The sequence below is a fragment of the Sphaerodactylus townsendi genome, linkage group LG09, assembly GCF_021028975.2.
Source record: "Sphaerodactylus townsendi isolate TG3544 linkage group LG09, MPM_Stown_v2.3, whole genome shotgun sequence".
In the NCBI taxonomy this organism is placed as follows: Eukaryota; Metazoa; Chordata; class Lepidosauria; order Squamata; family Sphaerodactylidae; genus Sphaerodactylus; species Sphaerodactylus townsendi.
In genome coordinates this window covers 13,262,572-13,286,737 of record NC_059433.1, presented here as the reverse complement: position 1 = coordinate 13,286,737, position 24,166 = coordinate 13,262,572, and the positions used below count along the sequence as shown (strand labels likewise).

The following is a 24,166-nucleotide window of genomic DNA, read 5'->3' as shown; positions in this document are numbered from 1 at the left end:
TCTGTACCTGTAGCATAGGACAGCTGGATTCCATCCCACACATTCTCCTGAACTGCTTATTATACCAAGAACTCTGATCCAGTTTGTTATCCCAAGCCATAGACTCTATAATTGTTTATACTGAATCAGATAAAGTAGTTACGCTTTTAAATTCTCAGGATTTTCATTGTTGCCTTATAGTGGCAAAGTTTTTGTCAGAAGTTTGTAAACTGAATGTAGGACAAACGCGAAGTTTTTTACTATCCACTTCTTAACTGGAACTGTATTTTTATACTGTCGTGTATATGCCAATAAAGGCTTATTGAATTGAATTGAATTGGATGCAACTGTGGAATGCACTGTGTGAATATTCATTATTTGCTTTACTACAATTCTGAAATAAGCCAGTCAGTGTTCCCTGTAGGTTGCATGGCTGTGCAGACACAGTCCTGGAGCTGCACAGATTGGGCAACTGCGGACGGGCAGAGTTCCCACAGTCGGCTCAATTCCGCACAGAAACAGGGAATTTCCGTGCGGTCCCCTATCGCAGTGGACGGACGACTGAAGCTAGTGAATATTTTCTGGGACTGGCCCAGGATTTTACAGCCTCTTTGACTGGCTTGGTTTTCTTCTAAATCTTGAGTGACTCGACACACGAAGGAGATCACACCTTGGACTTAATCGTTTCCACTGATCCTTTGAGAGAGGGTTTAGTTTCAGGAAGTTTGCTTTGAACTGCAGCCTGACCGCGCAAATGTGGCTCTACCTCTGACCAAAATGGCGTGCCCGAGAAGGCCCACAAATCCTACTGGAAACCTAGAATGCACGATCTGTTGAGGCCTCAGTGGAAGCGGGGAACCAAAAGCCCCTTGAAGCTGTTTTCAAGGTTGCCCTCGTTGATCCCTCTCCTCCTTGGGATGAAATCCAGTTCCCTGGATTACCACAGAGTTGCGTGGTCCGAAAAAGTTTGGGAGATGTCAAGAAACACATTGGTAGAGAAATCCTCATGTTCTTTAAGTACCGCCTGATCTCCGCTCTGAGGATTCAGTTGTATGCAGACTGTGAATATATCAGATCAACTTCTCTTGAGAGGTTACATGCCTTTTGTAAATATCCTCCATTTTTAATTTCAGGAAGTGCTTCAACTTCAATCTGACCTTATCTGCCATAACATTTCATGCTCTTCCCCCAGGCATCGTAGAGGGCTGCAGCATCTGCCCACTTGTGTGTTTGCCCCTTTGCTTCAGGGAGGCATATCCACTGGCGCAGGCCCACACCACCCCCCCAGGTCAATTCTCCCCACATCCTTCCGGATTGGACTGTCAGGCTCTTAAAGGTTTATGCCAAAAGATATTTGTTAAGTATATAAGGTGCTACTAGACTATTGTTTTGACTCCAGCAGATAAACATGGGTACTTCTCTGGGGAATTCAGATTAGCCTGTACACTCCCAAATACGCCAGCTGGGTGACCTTGGGCTAGTCACAGCTTCTCGGAGCTCTCTCAGCCCCACCTACCTCACAGGGTGTTTGTTGTGAGCGGGGAAGGGTAAGGAGATTGTAAGCCCCTTTGAGTCTCCTGCGGGAGAGAAAGGGGGGATAGAAATCCAAACAACTCCTCCTCCTCCTCCTCCTCCTCTTCTTCTTCTTCTTCTTCTTCTACTACTACTACTACTACTACTATTACTACTACTTTTCTGGAATTTGTACCAAGTAATGAGTAAACCCCTTATCTGTATTTGAATTGCTCTCCATTTTCTTTATTTAAGGTCCTTCAGCAGAAAACAGCGATGCTTCGTGTCCCCGATTTCATTTCATGCCACGTTTCGTGAGGTTTCTTCCAGGTAAGACCTGTTTGGTGTGAAAACTAGACTTTGGGCTGTTTCTCTGAAAGGTTCTAGACAGAGGTGGGATCCAGCAGGTTCTCACAGGTTCCCGAGAGTAGGTTACTAATTATTTGTGTGTGCCGAGAGGTAGTTACTAATTGGTGATTTTGCCACGTGATTTTTGCCTTAGTGACGCCCCTCCTCTCAGCAGTAGTGCACAGAACTTGAAGCAGTCTAGCAGGAGGTGCACCGGCGTGCGTGGCAGCCTGCGCCTGCGTGCATTCGTTTCCCGCCCAAGGACCGGCGCAGCGGCTGCATCCTTGCCACAGCCCCGCCCAGGAATGCCCCACCCATTGAATGTCCGGCCACGCCCCTGTAATGTATTGTATTGATTGCGAGGTACTGTATTGTTTTAAGAGTCTGCAGCTGTTGCACTGGAATTGGTAATCAGTAGGTGTGTTATATTGAGCACAGCTGCAGAGTGATTTTAGGCTATGTGTGAGTAGCAGCTTTGAAATAAAGCACCATGTTTTGTTCCTCCGACTCCTGATTCTTTGAGACATAACATATTGGCGACGAGGATAAACTTATGACGAGTCTAGCAAGTTTTTGTGAAGCAAGGACTGTGAGTAAATTATGGCTTTTCAAGGGCAGCTGGAACAGTTTAATTTGGAGTTTCCTTTGAAGTGGCAGAGTTATGAGGCCCGATTGGAATTTAATCTTCTGGCAAATGGCATAACAGACCCAGAAAGGAAAAGAGCCGTGTTTTTGAGCCTCTGTGGTGAAGGGGTGTTTGACCTCGCCTCAGCATTGAGCGCGCGAAGAGACTTAGCAGCAACCCCGCTTGTAGAGATAATTGACTGCATTAAGGAACCATTTCATTCCCCAACCGGTCAGAAATAGCTAGCCCCAGTGTTTTTTATAAACGTGATCAGGAGGGGACTGGAAAGCATTGCAGATTATGTTGCAGTCTTACGGCGGTTGGCACAACAATGTAATTTCTCCAATTTGGAAGAAATGTTAAGGGATCGTCTGGTCTGTGGCCTGAGAGAGTCACCATTGCAATAGGTGCTGCTGGCAAAGACAGACTTTACTTTTCAACTGCATACCAAGAAGCCTTGAATTTTGAACTTGCTGGAGGCGCTACTCGGGGAGGTGCGACAGGCCAGGAGCCCACAGAGATTGCAAACAGCTGGCAGTGGGACTGCAGACCCAGGTAATGGTGAAATTCAGAGACTGCAGCATGGTGCAATGAGCGATGGAGAAGACCACCACAACAGAGGTGGAGGATGTTAACAGAGAAATGTATGAGTTGTGGTGGGCCCCATGAGAGAGAATGGTGTAAATGTAAAGAGGCACAATGTTTCTGTTGTAAACGTGGGGGCATGTTGGGAGGGGGTGCAGAGCGACAAGGCATCAGGGACCAAGAAGACATGTTCCCGGCTCATCTGCTACACACTCTGTGGATGCACCTTGCTGTCCCCATGTAGCTGGCTTGACTGGCCAACCCCCACATGAGCAGTGTGATGGTGTTTACGCAGCTGATGTAATTAACCACGTGCAACCCGAGATCCAGCGTAAGTTGTCGGTGACTGTGAAGATCCAGGATGTCCCTTGTGTGATGGAAGTGGATTCTGGGTCAGCATTCTCCATCGGTTCCTGGGACACTTATAAAACAGTTTGCCCACAGGATGATTTGGACATTCAATCTTGTGACTTACCACTTCCGGATTATCAAGGACATAGAGTACCTGTGGTTGGCATGTGTAATGTCCATGTGAAATATCATATGTTTGATGGATGTTTGAAATTGTTAATAGTGGAAGGAAGGCGGACGAGCCTATTGGGGTTGGACTGGTTTGGGAGGTTGGGAATTGTAATTACTGGAATTCATGAGGTTAGCAAGTTGACATGGGAGGTGCTAGTGGGAGAATTTAAGAGTGTGTTTGCTGAGGGACTGGGGCAGTATAAGGGTCCACCTATATCATTGCATCTTGATCCTTTAGTACCCCCAATACGTCTAAAATCACAGCGTATTCCATTTGCTTTGTGCTCTAACGTGGCTGCAGAACTAGATCGGTTATTGGAACAGAATATTGGAGCCAGTGGTAAAATGCAAAATTGGAAACTCCAATTTTAACCCCCCTGAAGGCCAAAGGTGATGTACGCATTTGTGCTGATTATAAGTTCACAAGGAACAAGTCAGTTCAGAAACATCCGCCGACCCAGTGCCAGTTGTCAGTCAGTTGTTAGCAACATTGGCAGGGGAAAGGTTTTGCAAAATTCAGATCTAGCGCAGGCATACCAACAGCTGGAAGTCGATGATGCCACTGCAGAAGCCCAGACGATAGTGACTCACAGGGGCATTCAGAGTAAAGCGGCTGCAATTTGGAGTGAGTGTAGCTCCTGGATATTCCAGAGCTTGATGGAAGAAATATTAAGAAACTTGCCGGGGTCATACCATATTTTGATGATGTCTTGATAGTGGGTGCAACTGAGGAGGAACTGATGACACGGGTACGGAAAGTACTGCAGTGCTTCTCAGATGTAGGGTTGCGCGTTAAGCGCGAAAAATGCGTGTTTGGAGTAGCGCAAGTAGAGTTTTGGGATACATGGTAGATGCAAGGGGAATCCACCCGACATCAGCAAAGGTGAGGGCCATCCAGGATGCCCCAGCACCACAGTCAAAGCAAGAGTTACAGGCATTTTTGGGATTGCTAAATTTTTACCATTCATTCTTAGAGCATAAGGCCACAATGGCGGAGCCACTGCACCGTTTATTAGATAAACGGGCAGTGTGGCAGTGGACAAGTCAGCATGAGAAGGCATTCCGAGATGTCAAACGAAAGTGTATTGGTTCATTTTGATGAGAGGAAGCCATTAATTTTGACGTGCGATGCCTCCCTGTATGGAGTTGGAGCAGTGTTGAGCCATCAATTGGAGGATATGCGGGAAGCTCCAATTGCGTATTATTCTAGGACGTTGTCTACAACGGAGCGATATTACGCGCAAATTGATAAGGAGGCATTAGCAATAGTGGCTGGGGTTAAGAAGTTTCATGATTAAGTGTATGGGCGACCATTTATGATTGTTACAGACCATAAGCCGCTGTTGGGATTATTTTCCTCAGAGCGCCAGACACCACAGATATTGTCCCCTAGAATGTTGTGGTGGGCAATGTTCCTGAATGCATATGATTATGTCTTGCAGCACCAGTCGGGAAAGAAAATTGGTCATGTAGATGCTTTGAGTTGCTTGCCAGTACAAAGGGAGGAGGAAGATCACTCCCCACTCTTGGAGGTTTTGATGTTGGAATCGTTATCAGAGCCTCCAGTGCAAGCGGCAGAAATAGCAGAAAGGTCAGCCAAGGACCCAGTGCTTGCCCAAGTTTTGAATTGGGCATGGAAGGGTTGGCCATTGGGTAAGTTAGAGGAAAAATTCAGACCATTTGGAATGAGGCAGCACAAGATATCTGTCCACAAGGGGTTCGTACTGTGGGGAAATAAAGTAGTGATCCCAGCAGCTTTAAGGATTAGGGTGCTGGAGGCCTTACATGTAGGGCACCCTGGAATAGTGAGAATGAAGGCATTGGCCTGTAGTTATGTGTGGTGGCCAAAGATGGATAGTGAAATAGAAGAATGGGTGGCCAGGTGCAGGGAGTGTCAGATAACGCGACCTGCCCCACCTCAGGCCCCTATCTATCAATGGGAGTCCACAAAAAGACCATGGTCAAGGGTACATATTGATTTTGCAGGGCCTTTCCAAGGCCAGGTGTTTCTCATCGTGGTGGACTCATATTCCAAATGGCTAGAAGTAGTGCCAGTAATGTCAATGACATCACAAACAGTTATTAGGGCACTGCGTAAGTTATTTGCAACCCATGGCCTCCCGGATACGGTGGTATCGGATAATGGGACAGCGTTTGTATCCAAGGAGTTTAGAGTATTCCTGGCCACGGGAGTTATTCGCGCGGTGACCTCGGCCCCTTTTCATCCTGCTACCAATGGGCAGGCAGAAAGGAGGCTGCCTACACTGAAAGATGCATCTCAGCGAATAGCAGAGGGCGCTTGGCACCGTCGGTTGACCAATCTTTAGTTAACACAGCACATAACACCGTGCACAGCCACCGGGAGGAGTCCTGCGGAGTTGCTAATGAATCGAAACTTACAACGTTGCTGGACCGAATGCATCCCGATTCAGTTGATGATCGCCCACGGAAAGAAGATCAGGTGTTGAAAGCACCTCGGACATTTGATAGGGATGATACGGTGTATGTCCGAAATTATGGAGCAGGTCCATGTTGGGTCCCAGCAGTTGTGAGGCAGCCGACAGGGCCCTTGTCTTATAGGGTGGAAACTGAAGAGGAGCGGCTGATCCCGAGACAGGTTGACCAAGTAAGGAAGAGAGTGCCAGGTCCAACAGTAGATCAGGAACCCCAGGTCCTCGAATCTAGGGCGTTAAGGGGGCAGATGGAGCTGCAGGATGAGGAAGCAGTAAATAGTCCAATTGTCCCAGAGGAACCTGGGGCGTTAAGGGCACAGATGGAGATGCAGGATAAGGAAACAGCAAAGGGTCCAATTGTTTTGCAGAACCAGGAACAAACACAGACTCAGGAGCCAGAGTGGGAGCTGAGACGATCTCAGCGAAAGAGAATCCCACCAGATTATTACAGGAGTTAGGGGGAAGGGGTGTAATGTATTGTATTGATTGTTGAGGTACTGTATTGTTTTAAGAGTCTGCAGCTGTTGCACTGGAATTGGTAATCAGTAGGTGTGTTATATTGAGCACAGCTGCAGAGTGATTTTAGGCTATGTGTGAGTAGCAGCTTTGAAATAAAGCACCATGTTTTGTTCCTCCGACTCCTGATTCTTTGAGACATAACAGCCCCCATCATGCCCACCCAGCCCCATTGGCGCTCCACCACAGTTTGAATCCCACCACCATGGGAACCTGTTACTAACATTTTGGGATCCCACCATTGGTTCTAGACCTATGTCTTTTCTGGACTATGATAGGCTCTCATGACAAAAACTTCTCCATACAGAATAATGTCCTGATTTGCTAGTTCTGCTTGTGCATGGATTTATTGGGGGGGGGGGGCGCATATGGAATAGCATTTATTCACTGGTACTCTGTTAAGAATGTATTTAAGCTTACAAGAGTCATGATACTTCAATTCTGGTGTGCTTTCTGAGAAATGCACACTTTTATCTGAGCAGATAACTCTCTCTCCTAAAAAGCAACAATAACCAGTAAATCTGAAGGTTCACAGTAAATATAAAAATAGCTTTTATTCCTTGAAAGTACAAAATATTTGGTGAACGTAGAAATGCAAAAAACTGGAAGTGGAGTTTGTTTACTATGAAAGATTGAAACCGGAATTTAGACTGGCCTCCTACTGAATCAGTTTGTTTTTCAGTGAACTTGGACAATCCCCGTTGAGATAACATTCATTCGACTCTCCCTGATATTGATATACTGCGGTTTAGTCTGGAGCCTTTCAATTCCCTGTCCACCTGAATGCTTTTAGAGCAAATTCTTGAGATGTACTTACAGAAATCGGATGTGGGCTTCCTGTTTTATCTCAACAGTCTTACGTTCACTGTGAACCATGCAATTTTTTTATGAGTAAGAGGTTGTTTAAAAAATTAGAGGTAAATGATGTCTTCAGACTTTAAATGATGTCTTCAGACTTTCTCATTTTTGGTTTCCTTATCAATGGCATGGCATGAAGGTTTCAGTTGTAGAAGTTGATAGATGGATTAGATGAGGGGGGGGGGGAGATTTAGCAGCAAGTCTGTTTTGTAGAGCAGTTCCCGAATTTTGGAGCTTGTGAAATAAACAAGCATAACTAACTCACTCTTATGTCACAAATTGTTCTGCCGACAGCCGGTATGCTTTCCTTTGGGTTGTAAATGTAAAATGTGAGCGGTAAAACTTTGGGCATCCGTCTGAGATATATCGATTCCCAGTTGTACCTTGTGTGGGCCAGAAAGCAATAAAGTTCATACCAAATAGCAATAGAAGAGTTGGTTTTTATAACTTTTCTCTACCTTCAAGGAGTCTCAAAGCAGCTTACAAACTCCTTCCCTTCCTCTCCCTACAACAGAAACCTTGTGAGGTAGGTGAGACTTAGGGCGATTCTGCACACGAGTAAAATAGGTTCGACCCAGTTCCCTGAGAAGGGTACTGACCTAGGTCGAAGCCATTGTTGTTCCCCACTGCAACCAGCTTGATCCCAGCTTGGAGGGCGGAATCATCCTGTGCCTCTTCGCCGCTCCGTTCCGATTGGCTACTGTTCTACAGCCATGTTCCGTCTATCCCCACACACGTTATAAAAAAAAACTGCCACAGGAATGGAGGGACGAAGGTGGCGTTTTTTGATTGGCCAGCTGTACGCATGCCCGAAACACTCAGCTGTGATTGGCTGAATGGGGGACTCCTGGCACCAAAGATTCCTCACTTTACTGGAATCGAGCTGAGTTCGAGCGTGGTTCCCTGAAAAAGTAGTAGTTCCCAACTGGAGTCGGAAATTTGACCGTTACACGGGGCGAAGCTGGTAGAAAGCCACGTCGATCCCAGTGGTTGTGCGGAGCACTTAGGTCGAATGCAGCTTGAATTTAGGTCGATAACGCGAGTGCGGAATCGACCTTAGAGAGTTTTGAGAGAACTGTGACTGGCCCAGGATCACCCAGCAGGCCTCATGTGGAGAAGTGAGGAAACAAACCAAGTTCTCCAGATTAGAGTCTGTCGCTTTTAACCACTATACCCGTGGTACAACAGTCACCTCTTCAGTCTTAGCTGGTTCTGGCTGCCATCAGTCACCAGTGAGGCTGGGACTCTGCAGTGGTCACTTGGAGGCCAAAACCATGTCCATGTTGGATGACTGCAATGCATTTCACATGGTGTGAATTAAAGGGGGCAGATATTAATGACGCTTAAAGGCCTGTATTGGCTGCTAATTCACTACTAGAAACCCTCACAGGCGATCTCACGGGGACAGCTGGCAGTCTGAAATAGGCCTTCCGACGTGTTACTCTTTTATTCCTAACTCCCGTTCCTTTGGAAGTGTTTTCTAAGGCGCGTGTCTGGTTTCATTTGTTTTCCAGATGGAGGGAAGGAGGTCCTGTCGATGCACCAGATATTGCTGTACCAGCTGCGGTGCAATAAGCCCCTGGTCCCGGAAGAGGAGATTGCCAACATGCTGCAGTGGGAAGAGCTTGAGTGGCAGAAGTATGCGGAAGAATGCAAAGGGATGATCGTGACAAGTCCTGGCATGGTATTATTATTATTATTTATTATTATTTATTTAATGTAATATACCACCCTATCCCCGAAGGGCTCAGGGCGGTGTACAGTGTAAAATATCACATATAAAAACATACATACAATTTAAAACAATTATATCCTAAAGCAGATTATGTCCCAAAACAGTGTCCCACGAAACCCTTACGCAGCCCTCCCACAGTAAAAGATGTAATGGGTCCCGATGCTGTTAGGGACCCATATAGAGCAGAGTGGGTGGGTGGGCTGGGGCACCCTCAGCGGCTGGTCTCTCCAAAGGCCCGGTGGAACAACTCGGTCTTACAGGCCCTGTGGAATTCTCCAAGGTCCCGCAGGGCCTGGACAGCTGGTGGGAGAGTGTTCCACCAGGCCGGCGCCAGAGCCGTAAAGGCTGTGGCCCGAGTGGAGGCCAGCCGCATCATTGAGGGGCCAGGGACCGCCAGTAAGTTGGCCTCTGCTGAGCGCAGAGGTCGAGCCGGGACATATGGGGTAATGCGGTCCCGAAGGTACAAGGGTCCCAGGCCGCGTAAGGCCTTAAAGGTCAATACCCACACCTTGAAGATGATTTGGAATTCAACTGGTACCGCACACCTCTGCCCTAAAGAAAGAGGAGATGATTTGGCATTGATTTCACTGCTGGGGGTGGAAAGTGGTGTCGAGTCACAGCCCGTTTAAGGTGACCCCGGTCGGGTTTCCAAGACAGAGGTGGTTTGCCATGATCAGAGGTGGTTTGCCATTGCCCCTTTCTGTATAACAATCCTGGACTCCCTGGGCAGGGGGTTGGGGGTGGGGTGTCTCCCCCCCCCCAGTAGTAATTGTGCCGACTCTGCTTTATATATTTAAATGTTTGAAGAGGTGTCATGTTGAAGATGGAGCGAGCTTGTTTGCTGCTGCTCCAGAAACTAGGACAAAGAGTGATGGATTCAAGATACAGGAAACAATGATTTAATCTAAACATTAGGAAGAACTTCCTGATGGTACGGGCTGTTTGACAGTGGAATACGCTGCCTCTGAGTGTGGTGGAGTCTCCTACTTTGGAGGTTTTTCAACAGAGGCTGGATGGTCATCTATCAGGGGTGCTTTGATTGTGTGTCCCTGCATGGCAGGAGGTTGGACTTGGTGACCCTTGTGGTCTCTATGGCCCAACTCTATGATTCTATGCTTTGCTGCTGAGATCTGACAAGATCAGGCTAGCCTGGGCCGTCCAGATGGGTTATACTACATAGCTTTAATCCAAAGTCCATCCTGTATAGAAATACTGTACGGTTCCTGTTGCGTTTCTAATCAAGGAGCCATACATATGTTACCTCAGTTGATTGTGATCTGTTCTATGCAGACATGATGTTGTGGCGACACTCTGCCTGCATAATGCTCGGCCTCCAGATGTTTGGTTTCCATGGCCAAACAAATTCTACTCTGCATATTATTGAATAGCTACTTGTCTGCCAAGCCCTAGGGTGCATTAGGAGTTACCAAAATGGAATTGGCTGCAGCGTTCCCCGCACTCCCAGCTATATATTCCTTCATTATTTATTTATTTTATTGTTTCAGTTTCTATACCGCCCGATCCCCGAAGGGCTCCGGGTGGTGAACAACAAAATTGTCACATTTCTTTCTCCCTTACCCTTCAAGAAATCAAGGTGCACCATAAACACTATTCAAATTTGCACTTAATATGCTTTCTACTTTGCTCAGTAGATGCATCCTTTGCCCAAATGACCAAATTACTGGGCCAGATCTTGGCACCAAACAGTACTTCTTTGGAGCAAGTGATAAGTTGACTTTTAACTGAAGAGGATTGTAGAGACGGTGTGGAAGTTATTGTGACTGGATTTTAACACCCCCCCTCCGCCCACACACACACGCACATGCACACGCACACAAAAGAGGAAATAGATCAAGTGGAATTTGTTCTCGAAGGTTTTCATGGCTGCAGTCAACTGGGTGCTGTGGGAGCAGCAGTGGTGTAGGAGGATAAGAGCTTGTGTATCTAATCTGGAGGAACCGGGTTTGATTCCCAGCTCTGCCGCCTGAGCTGTGGAGGCTTATCTGGGGGATTCAGATTAGCCTGTGTACTCCCACACACGCCAGCTGGGTGACCTTGGGCTAGTCACAGCTTCTCAGAGCTCTCTCAGCCGCACCTACCTCACAGGGTGTTTGTTGTGAGGGGGGAAGGGCAAGGAGATTGTAAGCCCCTTTGAGTCTGCAGCAGGAGAGAAAGGGGGGATATAAATCCAAACTCTTCTTCTTCTTCTTCTTCTTCTTCTTCTTCTTCCTCTTCCTCTTCCTCTTTCTCTTCCTCTTCCTCTTCTTCTTTTTTTTTCCGGGCTGTGTAGCTGTGGTCTGGTAGTTTGTTCCATGGAGAGAAATACATCTTGCTGTGCCTCTGAAGTGGCATCCATAGATGTTCCAGACCCCAGCCACACAGCCTGGAAAACCAACATCACCCAGAAGTGCCATGGGTTATGGTGATGGTAACCAATATAAATGGCTCTGAAAGAGCATTAGACACGTTTATGGAAGAGTGGATCTTCAGTGGCAGTTATCTTCACCAATGAAATGGAGCCTCCATGTCCCGAGGCAGTAACCCTCTGAATACTAATGGAAGGGGATACGATGGGGGAGGCTTTGACCCCCATGCCCTGTTTGTATGCCTTCCGGGGACATCTGGTTGGCCACTGTGAAACCGAATGTGGAACTAGATGGACCATTCGTCTGATTTAGCAGACTGCTCTTCTCTTCTGAAGTAGCCATAGATTTGTTTTTCTCTTTGAAGGGCAGGAGGACATCCCGAGTAGGTGATTCTCAGCTGTTGGACTAAGGAGGCAGGATCAAATCACTTGTTTTGCTTCCTGTTTCCTGTCTGGGAGTCACCTGCTCCAGTTTGTCTCCTGCCTAGGCAAGGGAGAGCAGGCTCCAGAGTACGCTATGTGAGCATCCGGAAGATTTGTGGTCTTTCCCACTGTGATTTCAGAAGCAAGGTCAGCCCTGGCAGGTATTTGGATGGGAGACCTCAAAAGAATACCAGGGACGTGACACAGAGGCAGGCAGGGGCAAAGCAATTGAGAAATTCTCTTGCCTTGAAAACCCTACAGCCGATTGGCCATGCTGGCAGGGGTTGATGGGAATTGTAGTCCATAACATCTGGAGTGCCAAAGGTTCGCCATCGCTGCCCTACAGGGTTGCCATAAACCTGCTGTGACTTGAGAGCCAGGAACATGTTGGCACCATCTACAGAACATAATAATAATTGTCCGGGTGAAGGGAACGCAGCTAGAACCAGTTAAGTGCAGCTGTTTTCTACAGAGGGGATGTTAACTGTTTCAGAAAGTAGGGTACCCCTCTAGGTGCGCTGCGATAACATCTTCAGTAGAGCTGCTCTTAATTAGAGTTAATTAGAGTTAAGTGCTTGGTCTTTTTTCTCTCCCTTCACTCTAGAAGCCCAGCTCCGTTCGTATCGATCAACTGGACCGTGAGCAGTTCAATCCTGATGTGATTACCTTCCCCATTATAGTCCACTTTGGAATACGGCCTGCGCAGCTCAGTTATGCCGGAGATCCACAGTAAGCGGTTAACCATCCAATCTAGCTGGGTCGCGCTTGCTTTTCGTGTGGTGTGGTGGTAAAGAGAGGTGGCCTATAGTCTGGTCAACCGGGTTTGATTCCCCACTCCTCCACATGAGCACAGGACTCTTATCTGGTGCACTGGATTTGCCTCTCTGCTCTTCCACATGAAGCTTGCTGGGTGACCTTGGGCCAGTCACAGTTCTCTCAGAACTCTCTCAGCCCCACCAACCTCACAAGATGTCTGTTGTGGGGAGAGGAAGGGAAGGAGTTTGTAAGCTGCTTTGAGACTCCTTAGAGAAAAGTGGGGTATAAGTCCAAACTCCTCCTCCTCCTCCTCTTCTTATTTTTCGTCTCTGGTGGACAGATGCCTGAACTCACGTTTCCACTAAAATTAGGGAAATGCACTTTCTCCCGATGCTCTGGAGCTTTTTTAGGGGATGATAGATTTGTCTAAAGTTGTTTTTGTTTGGTATTTTGAATTTGCATTGCAGATGTGATCCTCCCCCCACCCCACCCCATCCAGTGATTATTTTGCATTTCACAGTAATATTTTGGGGGCATTTAAAGTGCTTTGTTTTCCCTCTGATTAGCAAGAGCACTCAGGTTCGCAGTCCTAGTATTTCATTTCAATAACACCATATCTGTTTGGTGTTTGAAAAATGCTGTCACTGTGATCCTCCCGGAGTACTCATGCCAGCACACCCCAACCTATTCTGACCAGTGGCGTAGCGCCCAGGGGACTGGGGGGGCGTTTTGCCCTGGGTGTGTGCCAGTCCAGGGGCGTGGTGTGGGCAGGGCGGAGGTGTTTCGGGGTGTGGCGGGGGCACAGGGCACACATGTGCCCAGACCCTGCCAGGAAATTCAGTCTCTTTCAGGAGTCCAACTGGGAAATGGCTAGTGGGCTGCATCTCTGCGTTGCAATTCCGTGCTGTTGCAGTCAATGATCTTCCTCATTCAACCAGTACCATCCCAGGCACCCTACTTAACATAGGCTCATTCCGCACACGCAGAATAATGCACTTTCAAACTGCTTTCAGTGCTCTTTAAAGCTGTGCGGAAGAGCAAAATCCACTTGCAAACAGTTATGAAAGTGGTTTGAAAATGCATTATTTTGCGTGTGCGGAAGGGGCCATAGAGCCAGTTATTTCAAAATTTGCAAATGATGTCCTGTCTTTTCGAGAAAAAATTTCACCCGGAGAAGAGTCTGATATTGGGAACTAAGTGAAGTCCGTTAGCTAAGGTCCCAAGAACCACACGTTCCTTTTCTAAAGCGTTTAAAATAGAAATCTGGGTGCGTGAGTCTTTATAAAGCTGTCCGTGGGGGAACGCTCTATTGCCAGTCAAAGGAGACAGTTATGACTGGGATAAACCTGCAGTCTGACTAGGTACGAGGCCGATTCGTGTGTCTGTGCTCTCTTTCTGTGGTCAGTCCTTTTAAAGACATTTTTAATGCATAAAAAAAGAAAGACTACTCCGTGGCAGAGCATAACTGTGTTAATATAGTACAGTACAGTAAACCTTTATTAGGCATAAATAATTCTACATACAGTATGTTCGTTTCATATGTGTTAATATATATTTTTGCTTTTTCTCCTCAGGTACCAAAAGCTGTGGAAAAGCTACGTAAAATTGCGCCACCTGCTGGCCAACAGTCCCAAAGTGAAACAGGCCGATAAACAGAAATTAGTACAAAGAGAGGTACGCTAAGAGTTCGTATTTGTGAATGGTCTACGCCTTTTTGTTTTGTTTGCATGGCTGCATTTTATCCAGCTTCATCAATATGAATAGCGGCTGCTTATCGCATTAGAAAGCTTTTTTTGCGTTCAGGAGCAATGTTCCATGTAAGCCACGCGTGCGCGCAGCCGCGCTGCCACCATATTGGTGCAGCATGGATAAAAAACTGCCCTACAGGAGGAACTCTCCCTGGTGGCCCAGAGTTCCACATGCCATTTTGGGAAACAGTCAGAGGGACTGCTGGTCAAGTCACATCTGACTTATGGCAACCCCTGGTGGGGTTTTCATGTCAAGAGCATAAGCATAAGCATTTTTTGTCTTTGTGCACGCACAACGAAATTTACAGCAGCATTCCTCGATGCACACAATTTCAGACTCATACCCCACCCTCACTTTCCCCTTCCTCCACCCATCCCCACACAGCCCCAAACACATCAACACGAAGCCGCGGAGTTCAGCATCGCCACAGCTCTAGAGTAGAAGCTGTCTCTAAGCCTCTTTGTCCTAGTTTTGAAAGACCTGTATCGTCTGCCGGATGGTAACAGTTCAAAAAGAGAGTGTGCTGGATGAGACGGGTCTCTCAGAATATTTTGGGCTTTTTTTTGGCTTCGGGAATTATCGAGTTCTTCCAAGGAGGGGAGAGGGCAGCCGATAATCCTCTGTGCAGTAGTGATCACCCTTTGGAGCGCCTTCCTATCTGCCACTGTGCAACTGGAGAACCATACACAGATGCAGTAGGTTAAGACACTCTCTATAGCACAGCGGTAAAAGGACACCAGGAGTTTTCCATTCAGTTGTTGTTTCCTTAAAAGTCTCAGATAGTACAGTCTTTGCTGGGCCTTCTTAACCACCGCGGCAGTCTGTATGCCCCAGGTCAAGTCCTCTTTCATCATGGCGCTCAGAAATTTAAAACTAGCCACCCACTCTACTTGATCTCCATTTATAGTCAAGGGCTGAATTTCTGAGCTATTCCTTCTATAGTCCACTATAAGCTCCTTTGTCTTGTTAGTATTAAGAACCAGGTTATTTTCCCTGCACCATGAGAGCAATCGGTCCACCTCACTCTGAGATGTTCAGAGGTGGTTTGCCATTGCCTGCCTCTGCATCACAACTCAGGTATTCCTTTCAGGTCTCCTGCCGAAATACTTACCTGGGTTGACCCTTCTTATTTTTTGAGATCTGACGAGATCAGGCTCACCTGAGATATCCAGGTCAGGGCGTTGTAAAATATTCACACAAATAAAAAACTAGATCTGCATCTACCTTCCCGCCCTAAACTATTAGGAACTTAGTATGTGTTATTTTCCTGTTCCAGTGCGATAATCACAAGAGTTACTGTGCTGTGCAGAATGCTAATGGATCCTGTAATTCTGTAGGGAATTATACTAGACCAGTGGTTCTCAACCTTCCTAATGCCGCGACCCTTTAATACAGTTCCTCATGTTGTGGTGACCCCCAACCCTTACATTTATCCATTTTAGAGGTGGAGAACACTGATGCAGAGAGTCTTGGCCGACCCTGTGAAAGGGTCGTTCGACCCCCAAAGGGGTCCCGACCCCCAGGTTGAGAATTACTGTACTAGAGCATGTTAGACCCAGGCATGTGTGTTGGACTAAGAACTGGGGTGCTGGGATTCATACTCTTTCAGTCATTTCCGAGCCAATGTGGTGTAGTTGTTAACAACAGCAGACTCTAATTTGGAGAACCAGGTTTGATTCCTCACTCCTCTACATGAGTGGCGGACTCTTACCTGGTGAATTGGATTTGTTTCCTTGCTCCTGCACATGAAGTCTGCTGGGGACCCTGGGCCAGTCACAGAACACTATCAAAGCTCTCTCAGCCCGCCTACCTCGCAAGGTGTCTGTTGTGTGGAGGAGAAGGGAAAACGAGTTTGCAAACCTCTTTGAGGCTACTTACAAGAAAGGAAGTGTAAGGAATTCCAAAGAGCAGAAATAAAAAGGCTTTTGATTATAAGTCCGTTTATTCAGACATCCTGGAAAGCACACACACACGACATGGCAGGAATGAGCATCCCCGCTCAAACAACAGGTTATAATGCTGACTAACCCATCCCCCCTGCCCCGTTCTCATGAGAACGGAATTCTACTATGCAACAGCGAGATAAGCATTCTCACAAGGTTGGTGCAGGTCCTGGCCAGACGCCCGGCCAAAAGAACCTCCGTCAAGGTCAGGTTAGGCTGCAAGGGAAACAAGAACGACTGAGATCCTTACACTCTGCCTCCCCTAAAAGAAATCTCCCCTTTTTCCCCCTCCCCCGGTTTGTCCGGAAAAGCTTGGTGAAATGCAGCAATTAAAGAGGGGGCATCGATATTCTCCTTATACACCCATTGATTATGGCCAGAAGAATAGCCAACCCATGCCACCAGATATTGTAGACGTTTGCGAAAGAAGCGAGAGTCCAGGATAGCGTCTATCTCATAATGCTTATGTCCATCAATTATAACTGGCGGGGGTGTCTCCGGAGGGTCGTGCCAGGCATCTGAAGCTGGAGCCTCCTTGAGCAAGCTGGAATGAAAGACGGGATGAATGTTACTTAGTGAATTAGGCAGATCTAAGCGAGCAGTAACATCATTGATCACTTTTGTAATCTGAAAGGGACCCACACATTTCCTGCCAAGTTTTGAGTATTTATGCACGTCTGGAAGGTTTTTAGTGGACAAATAAACCCAAGCTCCAACACGTAAGGGGAATTCTGAGCGGTGTTTATCTGCCTGAAACTTTGGGCTTCTTGAGCCTGTTTTAAGGTAGACTGAACTGACTTCCAGCCTTCAGCTAGTGACAAAATCCATTGATTGAATTCTGGTGGCTGCAATACCTCCGCCGGCAGCTGGGGCAACGGGCGGGAAGGATCGGCCAGAGACTACTAATGGGGTTTTCATGCGTACTGCTATGAATTGCATTATTGTAAGCATACTCTGCGAAGGGAAGCAATTCACACCAGTTGTCCTGATGGTAGTTTGTATAACAACGTAAATATTGCTCTAGTGTTCTGTTCGATCCGCTCACTTTGCCCGCCACTTTGAACGTGGTAGGGCGACTGCTGGTGTGGTTCCCAACAACTCCAGGAAAGCCTTCCAAAATCATGAAATGAATTGAGGGCCACGATCCGATACCACCTTCTCAGGAGAGGAATGTAGGCGGTAGATGTGTTGAATGAACAACCAGGCTAGTTTGGGAGCTGAAGGTATGGTGGTGCAAGGAATGAAATGCGCCTGTTTGGAGAAGAGATCCACCACCACCCACAACACAGTGTTCCCGTGACTGTTCGGCAAGTCAGTGATAAAATCCATTGAAATAACCTGCCAGGGTCGGGAGGCAACGGGGATAGGTTTCAGTAACCCATGAGGCTTTCCTGGTATTGACTTGGCCTCCGCACATATGGAACACCCTTTAATGTAAGACTCAACGTCCTTGCGCATAGAGCGCCACTCAAACTGGCGGGCGGGCTAGATGAAGGGTTTTCACAAACCCGAAGTGCCCAGCCTGACGAGCATCATGGCATGCTTGAAGAACCTGCTTTCGGAGGGAGTAGGAACGTACCAACAACCCCCCCCCCCTTTGCCAGACACCATCCTCCACGCGTAGCTGTGCATCTTTTTTTCCTCTGTTGGCAGCTTTTCGCTAATCCCGCCTCCTTGAGTTCTTGAAGGAAGGCGGAGACGATGGCTGGGATGAGCGTGGCGGGGGTTGACGTCGAGGATTGTGAGCGGGTGACAGCCAATCCTAGCTGTGAGGCAGAGAGAACGGTGCGTGGAATATCCCGTAGGGATGCGTCTTTCCTCCCGAGGCGGACAATGCATCAGCCAGCTTATTGCTTTTACCGGGGAAAATGGACCGTAAAGGAAAAGCGAGAGAAAAAATCAGCCCAACGTAATTGTTTAGCGGACATTTTGAGGGTGTGGAAACCGCAGCCAAATTTTTATGATCCGACCAGACTTGAAAGGGGTGCTTGGCTCCTTCTAACCAATGGCACCAAGTGCTCAATGCAAGTTTGATGGCAGCGGTTTCCTTTATCTCCGACAGTCCAGTTTAGTTCGAACCAGAAAATTTTTTTGGATAAATAAGCACATGGTACCAATTTATTGTCTTTATTTTTCTGCAAGAGGGCAGCGCCCAGCGCCTTGTCCGAAGCATCCACGTGAACGATGAAAGGAAGCTCAGGGTCGGGATGTGTCAGAATTGGCTCAGTTGTGAAAGCTGTTTTCAGCTGCTGGAACGCTAATTGGCATTCCTGCGACCAGGGGAGGGGCCGGGCTTGGCCGCTACGCCCTTTTCCTTTAGTGTGTAAAAGATCAGTGAGCGGTAAGGCAAGTTTGGCAAAATGGGGAATGAAGTCACAATAGAAGTTAGCAAAGCCTAAGAAAGATTGCAATTCCCTTCTATTGGTGGGGGAGGCCAGTCAACCACTGCGACCACTTTTAGCCGGGTCCATTTCTAGACCGTCAGAGGATATTCGATAGCCCGGGTAGTGTATGGAGGTTTGGTGAAAACAGCATTTTGACAACTTGGCAAAGAGGGAGTTATCAAGTAAACGCTTGTAAAACTTCCCGGACTAAAGCCTCATGCTCTTCCAGGGTCTGTGAGTAAATCAAAACATCATCCAAATATAATGACTACTCCCTTGTACAAGAAATGATGTAATCCTCCGCTTACGAGGGGCATGAAACCCCCTGGGGCCCCAGCTAATCCGAAGGGCATTATCAAATATTCATATTGCCCGAATTTTGTATTAAATGCTGTTAAATGTTTCGTACCCCTTCAGCGATGCGGACACGATAATAAGCTTCCGCAAATCCAATTTGGTAAAAATCCGGCCTTTGCCTAGGGCATCCAAGAGGTCCTTTATTAATGGCAAAGGATATTTGTTGGAGATGGAAACAGCATTTAGTCCACTTATAATCAGTACAAAGTCTTAACGAACCGTCCTTTTTCTTAACAAATAAAACAGGGGCGGCATGGGTGTGTTTTGTGGCTCGCCGTATGAATCCGCGGGCTAAATTTTTTATCTAAGAAGGCGCGGAGCTCCTTTTCCTCAGTGGGACTCATACGATAGATCCTACCCTTAGGTAATTGGGCTCCGGGTTGTAGCAGGATCTTGCAATCGGTATCTCTATGGGGGAAGCTGATCGCGACTCCTGTTCCTGGAAAACTCTAGATAGGTCTTGATACTTTGGGGATTTCTACAGCAAGGGGAGCCGACAGTACATTGAAAGCTGTAGCGATGGTTGCTCCCCCTCCCCTACCGATGGATCTTCCCCCATCCATGTGATCTCCGCAGGGGATCCGAGAATTGAAGGATTCGCTCCTTCCAAACGAAGGTTGGTTCGTGTAAAAGTAGCCATGGCATACCTAAAACAATGGAGTGCTTTGCAACTGGAGCAAGAATGAAACTAATCTTTTCCCAATGATCGCTGCAACGGAGAAGTACCGTTGGGTTTTGAACCGGGCCGGACCCTCACCACCCAGTGGGCTACCGGCCCATTTGGGTGAAAGGAATGGGCTTCACCAAGGGAACTTCGGTCTAAACCGAAGTTCCTCTGCCACTTGCGGTTTCATAAGACAGTGGGAGCAACCTGAGTCCACAAGTGCAGAGGCCAAAATGCTGCGTATGTTTACTGGGGTTGGCTAAGGAAGTCAAAATAGTAATGGGCGATTGCCTTCACTCACCAGATCAGGAGAAGGATTAAGATCCACGGGTGCCGCTGAAAGACTAAGCACAGTTTCTTCCTCTTCGACCTCCTCATCAAAAGTAGCTTTGGACGCATCCTTGAGTTGGCAGGCTGGATTTGCGTGGGGGCTTGGCAGACGGAGTGCGGGCCCCCGGAGGAGGCTTCTGCTTCTTCGGGCAGTTGGCAGCCAGGTGGCCAGGACCTCCTCGCAATAGAGGCACAATCCCAAACGGCGACGGGCGTTCCGACGTGGTCTCGGCCGCTACGGCCGGGCTTGGTTTTCTAGCGTCGGCGCGGCATGTTGGCTGGTTTCGCGTGGGCGGCCTCCAGCGCGGGCATAGGCAAGACGGGCAGCAACCTGCGAAGCCGAAGCTCGATCCAATCCGCATAGCCGTTGCGGGATCTGAATAAGGATCACTGTTTCACGGAGTTTAATATCCATTGCTTCGAAAAAATACTCGCATTTCATGCGCCGGGCCAGTCCGGTGGAAGTTTACTGGCCGCTGCGTGGAATTCACGGGCAAAATCAGCAAAGGAGCGGTTGCCCTGTTGGATGGATTTTACTGTACGGATGGCATCGTTTTCAGCATTGGGATCTTGGAATCGAATGCGCTTAACGCTTGGAGGAAGCCCGCCACCGCGCGGTATCGCCCCTGCAATTCATAAAGAGAAACAAACCACTCAGCGGCTACCCCATCCAACACCGACCCAATGTCTCGTATTTTTTCGCGTTCCGAACGATATAGATCATGAAATTCTTGCATACGAGCATCGAGTTGCAGAATAAAGTAAGGAAGTTTGGACGCGGTACCATCAAAACGAGCTGGGATGGGGGGTCTGTAGAACCCTCTTTCAATCGCTCTAGGTGCGTGTTGGGGTTGCTGCTGCATGTATCCTGGTTGTTGTACTGGATAGGTAGGGGCTGGAGGAGCGGGGGGTTGAGGAGGCGCCCCAGGTTGAAAAGCTGGAACCGGGCCGCGAGGCTCGCGCCTCCGTCAGGAGCGGGGGCCGCCGGTGCCGGGGTGAAGGTGTAGGCACCAACCGGGGCTCTAACCAACGTCTCATGTTGCCGTCGTAGAGTTTGCTCCCGTTCAGCCAATTCCCTTTCCTTGCGTGTTAAGGCATCTTGGTGCGCGTGCAAAGCTGCCCTCTCTCGATCCAATTTAGCTCTTTCGTCTCGTTGAACGGCTAAAGTCAGTTCATTCTGGGTTTGGATGGCTTTGATGTTGTCGCGCTGGCGCTGTAAATCCAGTTTGGACTGATCCAGCACTTTGTCATGAATCGTTAGATTCTGTTGATACTGTTGACGCAATGCTTCTCTTTCACGGTCCAACTCCATTTGGATTTCCTTGCGTTGCTTTTCACGGTCCCGTTGCAGACTTTCGCGGTCCCGTTGCAGATTCGCGCGCTCCGCCTCCGACAGTTCGCGCTCGCGCGCCCAGGCAGGTTTGGCGTCCCGCAGCATGGCCACCGCGACTGTCCCAATTTTCTTTCGAGGGCATGGGTAACGACTTCGGGATCGGGATCCAGTTCCTCCTCTGATGGTTTTTCCTCCACGCCTCCAACTGCTCCAAAGTTTCACCCATTCGCTCGTTCGCTCCTGGGTTTGGTACTGCCGAGGTGGTGTGGAACCCTCTTCCGATCATCGATCCAACCCTCGTCATCGTCCCTGCTTCCGCTGTAACTTTGGGACGAGCTCCGGTGCTATGCCACTGCTGATCTCTGGGAATGTTCTCGAAGTATTTGTCCAGGAACCTTTCAATGGATTCTTGGGTGTCAGCATGCATGGTAGATAATCCAAACTCCTCAGGGGCTGGCTGCATCTGGGGTTTGTAATCCACACGTTGCCGGGTGGAAATGAACCGGTCAACAGGCGCTCGATCCATAGATAGCGCCCCAAAACTCTCATGCATCTCCACACGATCTGACCCATGTCGATCGTCCCAAGGGAAGAGAGGCAGACTCGAACTGGACCGAGGTCGGGAGAGAGGCACCAGCGAAACCGGATCATCTCCCGGATCCTCGGAGTCTGGAAGGGAAGGCTCAAAACCCTCTATGGGGGCTATCGTGCCTTTCACATGGTCAAGAGTACTCAATCTCTGCATGTTAGAACACCAGAGATCCAAACACAGTCAAGAGAAAAAATGAGTTAGATTCCTGCCATAATGTAAGGAATTCCAAAGAGCAGAAATAAAAAGGCTTTTGATTATAAGTCCATTTATTCAGACATCCTGGAAAGCACACACACACGACATGGCAGGAATGAGCATCCCCGCTCAAACAACAGGTTATAATGCTGACTAACCCATCCCCCCTGCCCCGTTCTCATGAGAACGGAATTCTACTATGCAACAGCGAGATAAGCATTCTCACAAGGTTGGTGCAGGTCCTGGCCGGACGCCCGGCCAAAAGAACCTCCGTCAAGGTCAGGTTAGGCTGTAAGGGAAACAAGAACGACTGAGATCCTTACAGGAAGGCAGGAGACAAATCCTAACTCCTCTTCTAATCTGCTTTCTGTTAAAATGGGGATGGGAAAATGGCCTGTGCTACCGTGATAGGCTCTCTTCGGACGAAATGCGTGGTGAGATAAACTGTATGGTTAAAGAGAATATTGATCAGTAGTCCATATTCCCTTCCTTCAAAGCAATCACATTTGTTTAATAGGTTTGCTTTATAGTTTTGATCGTAGTCCAGCAATGGAGCACACTGAGCATGTGTTATTGCCTTCTGACGGGTTAAATTAATACGTTGCGCCACTAGAGCAGCAGTTCTCAACCTGGGGGTCGGGACCCCTTTGGGGGTCGAACGACCCTTTCACAGGGGTCGCCTAAGACTCTCTGCATCAGTGTTCTCCACCTGTAAAATGGATAAATGTTAGGGTTGGGGGTCACCACAACATTGTAGGCGCAGAACAAGTATTGAAAAATCTTTTAAGTTTCCATACTGATATTTTCTCTAATTGCATTGCCTTTATGATTTTATGCTTTAATTATGATCAATTAAAGATGAACCAAAGTAGACCTTTTTGCTTTCTGGCTTTTGTTCCTAGCCAGTTCAGCAAAAAGCCTGGATGAAATACCCTTTGTTCTCAATTCTACATGGGAATGTATGAGATTATGAACTAAGTTGTTTTCGAGGTCTTCTTGCCCCGGCCCGGCACCTTGAGTCTGCTCTTTTCTGATACAAAGCAAGAACATGGCTAAATGTTTAGGCTCTTTGTCTAGAAAAGTAGGACGGTAGAAAACAATAACTGATAAGGGGAAGTTGGGCCTAAGTTCGTAAGACGTCAAAGGCAGAGTACTGACATCTTCCAATAAGGGCACTAGTTTGCCCCATCCCCACCCTTTCAAATGATTGAGTGATGATGATGAACTTTGGGGTGTATTCTTTTTACTGCTATTCTGATGTAACCTATAAAAGTAAGAGACAGCAGCCTTTTTCAAGTGGCTCCCCTGATGCTGTCTTGTTGGTGTGAATAAAATATTTCTCTAATTTTATTCCTTTGTCGGCTTAAGCTTTTTGGCTTAAACATTTTGAAACCGTTACCCTGCTGTAACAACATGAGGAACTGTGTTAAAGGGTCGCAGCATTAGGAAGGTTGAGAACCACTGCAGTAGAGTAGAAAAGGTTGGAGTGGGGAGATCCAGATTCACATTCTGTTGGAGTAACCAGGGGTCAGCCACAGTCTCTCAGCAGAGGGAAGGGAGACCCATGTACACCACCCTGCTCTTCTTGGAGAAAGGGCAGGATACAAATACAATAGTTAAGTGGAGAGCTTAGTTCACATTTCATTTCTAATAATGTTAAATCCATAAATGAGCATTGGGATTCTGTCTGTAGGCGAGTGGGAAACGGCTGCTGTGTCACGGAAAACTCTGTGCTGTAATTTTGGAGAGGCACACATTTCCTCCCCTGAAACAGCCCAATTTTCAACTTTATTGAAGTCTTTCATTGCCGCAGTAGAGAATAAATGGCAGATGACATATTTTTATTTTTTTAAAAACCTCACCGGGGAATAATGAATGAGTTACTGCTAAAATTATATCAGAATGGGCTTGTGGGAAATTATAGTCTAGTACAGCAAAAAGG

At 47.6% G+C, this 24,166-nt stretch overlaps 1 protein-coding gene across 1 annotated transcript in view; it reads left to right on the top strand.

The window, feature by feature from the left end:
* Nucleotides 1–24,166, top strand: part of DROSHA (drosha ribonuclease III) — a 132,492-nt gene that overhangs the window by 33,925 nt on the left and 74,401 nt on the right. The window contains exons 11-14 of the mRNA XM_048508504.1: nucleotides 1,747–1,821; nucleotides 8,913–9,082; nucleotides 12,526–12,650; nucleotides 14,252–14,351. Of these exons, the coding sequence (XP_048364461.1) occupies nucleotides 1,747–1,821; nucleotides 8,913–9,082; nucleotides 12,526–12,650; nucleotides 14,252–14,351 (470 nt within the window). The remainder of the gene's footprint in view (nucleotides 1–1,746; nucleotides 1,822–8,912; nucleotides 9,083–12,525; nucleotides 12,651–14,251; nucleotides 14,352–24,166) is intronic.